The sequence below is a fragment of the Numenius arquata genome, chromosome 12, assembly GCF_964106895.1.
Source record: "Numenius arquata chromosome 12, bNumArq3.hap1.1, whole genome shotgun sequence".
In the NCBI taxonomy this organism is placed as follows: domain Eukaryota; kingdom Metazoa; phylum Chordata; class Aves; order Charadriiformes; family Scolopacidae; genus Numenius; species Numenius arquata.
Window position 1 is genome coordinate 44,469,583 of NC_133587.1, and position 7,596 is coordinate 44,477,178.

Consider the following 7,596-nt stretch of genomic DNA (forward strand, 5'->3'; position numbering starts at 1 on the left):
TTTTTTTTATACAGGAAAGTCATCTTTGCCTGCGGTACCCCCTAAACAACAAGGGCAAAAAAAAAACCCAACCCTTCGAAAGGAAACACAAAAGACTCCTCTCATATGTTCACGCACAGTAACCAGCAATACAAACGGATCATTAAATCAGCAAAACCAGTAAGACGATTCCCTGATGGATATCCATGTGGTGGGTTTGAGGGGACCCCAGAGGACCGGAGTCACGGTACACCTGCAAGTTTTCCACCAGTCTCCACAGCAGACAGAAGCAGAAAGTGATTCCACAGCAAATAAAAGTTTATTAAACAGCGAATTCCAGGAGACAGAAACAATGCCCTGTTCCCAGACACACAGCTCTGGCGTAAGAGGATTTTCTTCTTCAAGTGCTGAAATCCCAGCACCCTGTTGACACGGCAAAGGTTGTTCTACATTTCAACCTCAATTAGAGACACAAACCCACCCACGTATCCTTTAGCAGAAAACACGTATGGTCGGAAGGCTTTCAGCATAACTCAAATAATTCAAGAACAAGAGAGTAACCACGTGCAGAGGAAACCTCTCCACCAGCAAGATTTGCCGTCGCAGCTGCACTGGGAAGCCTTTGTCACAGGCGTAAGGGACAGAGTCGTATTCCCGGTTCTGATGTGGTTACTGACCTCAAATAACCACGTTACGGCTCTGCCTTGTAGCCCTGATGCACAAAACCCTTTCTTTCCCCCGAAACAAAGAACTTTTCAGCTCAGAACACTAAATAACAGGGAAAGGAAACCCAATATTTAAATGCTTTGGTTTAGGTTATAACGCTCCTTCCTTTTTTAAAGGTGAGAACACAGAAGAGCTGCAAACGCAGAGAAAAACCCTCCCTCGGATGAAATCAAAGTCAGTCACTGAAGAAATGCTTGATAAGGTCAGCACCGACAGGAGAAGTCAGAGCCAGCCGAAAGGTAACGACAAATCCTCTAAATTCAGCTCCTGGCTGGGGGGGAACGAGCAGGTGGTCCCCGAACAGACGTCTTCAGGGACAACAACTGCTGTTTCCCAACGGCTGCCAAGAAGCAGTTCGTCCCTCCTGGCTCTCGGGCTTATTAATAGCAGGGCATAACGGGAACCCACGCTGCTGCCCGTCCTTACCCTCCCGCGGTGCGACAGGCGTCCTCCCGTCCAACACCACGCAACGGCGTCGCACTCCGTCCAGACGGAAAGAAAACTTATTATTCTAAGTTTTTTACCAGTGCAAACGGGTGCCAGATACCCCAGAAACCACCCAGACGTCCAAGTGGTGATACCCCTCGTACTCCACGTGGTTTCGTGTCTATGTGGACAGCCCACACTGTCTTCTCCTCTAACTCACCCTTTAACGCAACACTCCACTTGTTAAAACACCAGAACAAAACACCCTCCTCCCTGCCCCAAAAAACCCCTTCAGTTTTCCAACTTTCCATCCCACAGCTTTCAGAGCCACAAAGTAGCTCAAGCTCCTAAAGGTCGATATATTGAACGGGACACGATGAACACGCTGGGAACGGTCCTTAGGGAGCAAGAGCTGCAAAGTCAGGGTTAGTTTCCGCATTCTTCCTAACACAGGAGAAAACTCACTCCAAACTATCTCAGGAAGAGATTTTAAATACAAGAAATGACTCTACTTTATGACAAGCCACTTTAATATGAGCAATTTGATGCTTAATGTCACAGGAACTACCTAAATAACACAATATTAGAGATCACTGAACGTTAATATAGTAAAAAATGAGTTGCTCAGTTTACTTTTCAACTCTAAATTTCTACTTACAGTGGACAACTTGACATCACTGGAGCTAGTCCACCCAAATGCTACGAAAGCCTGTCAGATCCTCCAGGCCTTGAAAACTGCAGAACGAACCCGTTTCCAGCTCATGGGGGAAGAAAAGGGGAAGACCCGTACTGCGGTCCAAAGCCTGGGACCTCCTGCAACTCTCGGCGCAGGGAAAGAGCAAGATGACTTCCAAACATCACACACACAAAAACAGGGAGTGGAAAGAAGGTTGGAATAAAGAATTTTGTTTTCTATCATTATGGTTTTTGTCACTAACAGCCCCCCCCCAGGGTTCCTTCCATCTTTATAGGCATCCTCTGCCCAACCACCGGAGCCTCCCCGACATCACGGGAAGGATCTTCCTCACGGCCAGCACTTCAGCCAAGAAGAAACGGGATGAGAAGGTTTGTGTCAGGAAAATAGTACATCACAGTAATGCAGGGTTACAAAACCAACAGATTTTATCCCCAAAAGATCCAACAGAGACTGACCACACTGCCTAGGGCAGCCCACTCCTCCCCGTTAACAAGTTTTCCAACAGCCAGTGTGAGTTTTTCAAGCATTATTTAAACCTCTTACTTTTTCACTTATACTCTAGAGACACGGGGAACTCTCCGGCATTTGAAGACTTCTCTACTCTAGAGAGAAGAAAAAGAAGATTTATAATTGCAATTCTCTAACTCTCTCTTTGCCCATCGTGACTCCAGGTCCTTGACCTGCTCGTTCCTGCTCTTGGGATTCTCTCCGGTTGCTCCCCAGCGTCCCCAGGGCTCCCAGAGCTGGACACAACTTGGTGTCACCGCTGTCAAGGTGCACATATACCCATTTTTAAGAGTATAAACTGGACAAAAGTCAGGTATAATCAGCATGTACTTTTCCGAAAGGAGTCATGAACTTACAGCAAAGCTGCCACCTGAATTAAAAGAAAATTGAGAATGGAGTATCCACTGTATAAAGAAAAATAACTCAATACGAACCAGAGTCCATTTACTGCGCATCAAAACAGAATTAACACTTCAATTTAGAGTATTAAGGACACATCTTTAAACGCTAGTTGGAAGTATCAGTTTCCTTGTTTCCCAAAACAAAACTAACTTTCAATTTTTAAAAAAAGTATTTTGCACAGCAGTATTTTGAAATTGGCTTGACCAGTAAAGATTTCTTCTTAGCCCAATTCTAATTACCTTCCAGACTTTAAGTGGCGAATACAAGCATCTAATCTTTATAACCAGTAAGACTGATAAGTGTAAACCAATTATAATAAAGGAGTTTTTGCTTTGGCATACAAAATGAAAGCTCCCACCCTGAACTATAGATAAGAAGCCCTGCCAGGCTCGTAAGGTGAGAACCAGCTTGTCTAGACAGTTGTGATTCACAGCAGCGAAGGGACCGCTAATTAACAACCGTTAATGCTGTTAATAACACGCCTTGCTCTTCTGCAAAATGGCAGCTGCCAGTTCAAAGTTATTTCAAAAGTTTCTTGTCTTCTGGTGGGTATTTGGTTATGAAAATGAAATGAAACGAAAGAGCGCTCCTACCCAGAAGCGTAAAAGCAGCAGAGGAGCACAATCAAAACAAAGAAAGAAATACAGATATACTCTGACGCTACAATTTCCTTATCGACACAGATAGCTGAAGCTGCTCAAGCCGCCGCCTCCCCCTCACTGCGTGGATTCGACTGGTGGTGGCTGCGCTGGAACAAGCGATGTGGAAGGACCGGTAAAACATCCCTCTGAACGCGCTGGGGCTTTTTAACCCCGGTGCCATTTCACGGCATTTCCACCCAAATAATCCCATCGACGGCACCCGCAGAGCCACGGGCAAACCCCCTCTGTGGGATACGGACACCAGACGTACGGAAAAGCAGAGGGACGGACTGGAAATCGCAGGTCAATGGAGAGATTAAGGCACCTTGAGGCTGTCCAGGCACCTCTCCTTGACACGGCTCATCCTTAGGATGGCTACAAAGCCGTCCGGACAGATGGAACCGTCTTCTGGAAAGTTCAGCCCCAGGTGGTTTTGTCAAGGCTCAGGTGTTGAAGGAAAGTTACAAAATCATCGTTACAGGAAAAACGCTTGAAAAGCAAGCAAAAGAAGAGAGAACACGCTACCTGAAAGAGGGCGAGGACGACAGGGGTAACGAAGAGCGAGCAATGGCACTGCCACAAAGTGAACCTGGAGTCCAAGCAACACGCAGAGAGTCCAAAACACACCAGATTCGGTGAAACGCGGTTCCCAACAGCACCAACGCCTTTTTTTTTTTTTTTTTTTTTTTTGTTTTAAACACCCCGACACCTCCGGGGCGCGGTTTAACTAAAAACCTGTAGAAACCAACCCGCCAAGCGGAGCCCGGGACTTGCCCGCACAGGAAAACTTCCCTCTGCGGCTCGGCCTGGCTGCGAACACGGGACGCGGGCACCGGCCGGCCCTCTGAGGGGAGCGGGCACCGGCCGGCCCTCTGAGGGGAGCGGGCACCGGCCGGCCGGTCCCCCCCCCCATCCCGGTTCCCTCAGGAGGGGCCGGGCGCGGCGGCCAGGCCGCGGCTGACAAAGGCCGGCGGGGCCGGGCCGCCCCCGCGGGAAGGGGCCGTGAGGGGCCGTTAAACACCCCCCGCCCGCCCACCCACCCCTCCCCGCCCGGTCCCCGCGCCCCCGCCGGGCCCGCACCTTCTTGTAGTGCTTCCCCAGCCAGACGCGGACCGAGTCGAGCTGGGACACCGTCTCCGGGCTCTCCCAGAACTTCCCCGTCGGGCCGCCGTCCTTCCGCCGCGACACCGACAGGGCCGCGCAGCCTGCGCCTCCGCTCACCGCCACAGCCCCCGCTGCTGCCGCTGCGGCGCCCCCGGGCCCGGCCCCGGTCCCGCCGCCCGCCGCCACCGCCGCCGCCATTGTTACCCTCGCCGAGCGCCGCCACCGCGGCCCTGCGCCTCCCACCCGCCTCACGCCGCGCATGCGTCGAGCGGCGCCGGCTCCGCCCCCCCGGGCATGCTCGGGAGCTCCCGCCCCGCTTCCCGCCCCGCCGCCGCCGCGCGCGCGCCGGCCCGGTGCGCTCGCGCACCCGCCCCCCTCCCCCGGTGCTCCCCCCGCTTCCCCGCCGCCGCCCCTCAGCGCCTGCGCCCCGCCGGCCCCCCCCCACGGCGCCCCGCCGCCATCTTGGCGCATGCGCCCGAGCGGCCCCCCCCAACGGTCCTCAGCCCCGCCTCGGCGCACGCGCGCCGCCTCAGCCCGCCTCGCGGCGTCGCCTCAGGCGCGGGCTGAGGGAAGCGGCATGAGCCGGGGGCCCGGTGAGCTCCGGGCTCGAAAAAACACCGTAAGTGCCCTTTATACCGGCTGAGGTGGGCTCACGGTGTGCTCTGGGCCCGAAAAACCACCATAAATGCCCCTGGTACCGGCTGAGGCAGGTGCGTGGTGAGCTCTGAGCCCCAAAAAACCACTACGTATGTTCATAATACCAGCAGAGGTGGGCTCACGGTGTGCTCCAGGCCCGAAAAAACACCATGGAAGCCTTCGATACCGGCTGAGGTAGGCACAGGTGTGCTCTGGACCCAAAAAGCTACCACAAGTGTACTTTAGTGCCAGCTGAGGTGGGTGCACAGTGCACTTCAGCGCCCCCCCAAAAACACTATAAGTACCACTAATAGCAGCTGACGCAGATGCACAGTGTGCTCTGGGCCCGTAAAAACATGGTGAGTGCCCTTGATACTGGCTGAGGCGGGCTCCAGGCAAGAAAAATTGCTATGGGTGGCTCTGATACCCACTGAGGTGGGATGCTCAGGTGTCCTGAGAGATCTCACCTTCTCCTCACACCTTGGCCGGTCACAGCAGCCCCATCCACCCATGGCAAGTTCACCCTAGGCTGACTTTTCAAATTGCTTTATTGCTGTAGGAGCAGTGCATTGATGATTTGGGGTGCTTTTTCAACTTTAAATGACACTTTCTTGTGCTAGTTTGGTTTGTTCCTCCCTGGTTCAGCCTCCACGCAGGCTCAGGCGGGCAAGGCAGTCCTGGGAGCACCATGCTGTGGAAGCTGCTGGTCTGATCTCATCCAGAGCTGCTTTTTAATCAGACACATCATTGATGGAGAGGAGTGGGGTATGAAGGGTAGAAAACCCCATTTTTCTGTTCAATTTAACCTTTTTATATTTGCTCCTCCATCTGAAGGATGGCAGTGAAGCATCAGACATCCACAAAGGAGGACAGGACAGCTCATCCTCGGGTGCGGCTGCAAGGATGCGTCACCACACTTGGGATTTTTTCCCCCTTTTGTATTTCTGAAGGCAGTTGTCCCTTTCCTACTGGACAATCCTTTCATTCTGCTAAACAGAAATTAAACGAGCAAACACCTCACAGGCTTCAGGCACCAGCCCAGGCTGCCTGTTCTCCTAGTCCAGTGGAAATGAGTTACTATGAAGCAATTCTCCCCAAATTTCCTCTTTTAAAAACATTTAGTTTTGACCGAGTCTCTACTGATGTTTTATTTGCAAATCCGACCACTGAAAATACAAAAATTCATGAAGCGACAGGCAAAAATAAAATCTGTATATAATAATAATACACAACAAATTGAGTACATTTCCATGATTCGCTCCTATCTATATTCAACTCCAGAAAAGTGAGAATGATGGAGCTGGGGGCTTCTCCAATTTTCCCGTTTTTCAAACCAAACTGAAGCAGCAGCAGAGTCCTTGGTCCACACAACCAGTAACAAACCTGCACCCAGGAGTGGCAGTGCTCAACTCAACTCTGCAGCTTTGCTGTTTCTTGTGAGATTCTTCATCGTTTCGTTCCACCTATACAGATCTTGATACAGATTAGATTAATTACCTCCAGCCACCAGGATGCTGTTACCTGTTTGTAGGCTGCAGGAAGTGCACTTCACAGAATGTGACACTTGGGCATTTTACTGCCATTTTTATTAAACATTATCAAATATAGAGCCAAAAAGCTCTTCATCCAAAATCGCAACCCCGATATAAAAACATCCCTGCCCTTCGGGTAGGCTGCAAGTGGCCCCTGTGCCTGAACACACCAACCCAGAAAGAAATACTTGCAAGAAAAGACAGTTCTGGAGACAGAGAGAATAATAAAAACCAACTACACATCCAGAAATATAAACTTCAGAGACCATTTTGAAGGCAAAGTGAGTATATTCCATAATGAAATGGTAGTAACTTTTTCCTCTAGAAAGTAAAAAAAAAAAAAAAAAATCATCTTTTGCTAAAGATAATTATTTTAAGTGAGAAGTTTTAGAAGTTTTAGTCAAGCTGGAACATGGTTCCTGGTCACCTTAATAGAGATTCAAGTTGTTAATGGCAAAATTAGTTTTGCTACATTCCGGTGGGACATTTACCAGATTGATCAAGTTTTAAGCTCATGTATGAGATCAGCTCCCCGCCCTGATCCCCTTGAAATGGCCAGAAACTGGGAGGGCCCTGTCACAGAATGCACTTTTTTTTTTTTCCTCAGTTGTATGACTTTTCGGTGGCTCATTGCCAAAACCCCTGAGACAATGTCTTCACTCTGAGGAGAGAAGGCAATTCAGGAAAAGATACAAAAACTCGGGAGAGTTGTAACGTATCAATTTTGTTACGGAAAGACAGCCCTGTGTTGAAGTTGACCTGCACTTTCTGTGAAGGAAGCTGATAAAATTATGCAGGGCAAGTGGAACCTGATTTTCATCTAATTTTTGCATCTAATTTTTCAAAGCTGCATTTTAAAGTACATACCATGCAGCTTTCTCCTTCCCTCTTCCTCACCAGGCCTTTGGTTCATACCAAAGTCATAACAAGTCTTCCTCAGATGTCA

The 7,596-nt window shown here is 50.1% G+C and overlaps 1 protein-coding gene across 1 annotated transcript in view; it reads right to left on the reverse strand.

Moving 5' to 3' along the window:
• Nucleotides 1-4,743, reverse strand: part of SMARCC1 (SWI/SNF related BAF chromatin remodeling complex subunit C1) — an 84,191-nt gene extending 79,448 nt beyond the window's left edge. Inside the window, exon 1 of the mRNA XM_074156881.1 lies at nucleotides 4,459-4,743. Coding sequence (XP_074012982.1) covers nucleotides 4,459-4,743 — 285 coding nt within the window. The remainder of the gene's footprint in view (nucleotides 1-4,458) is intronic.
• Nucleotides 4,744-7,596: the final 2,853 nt, after the last annotated feature.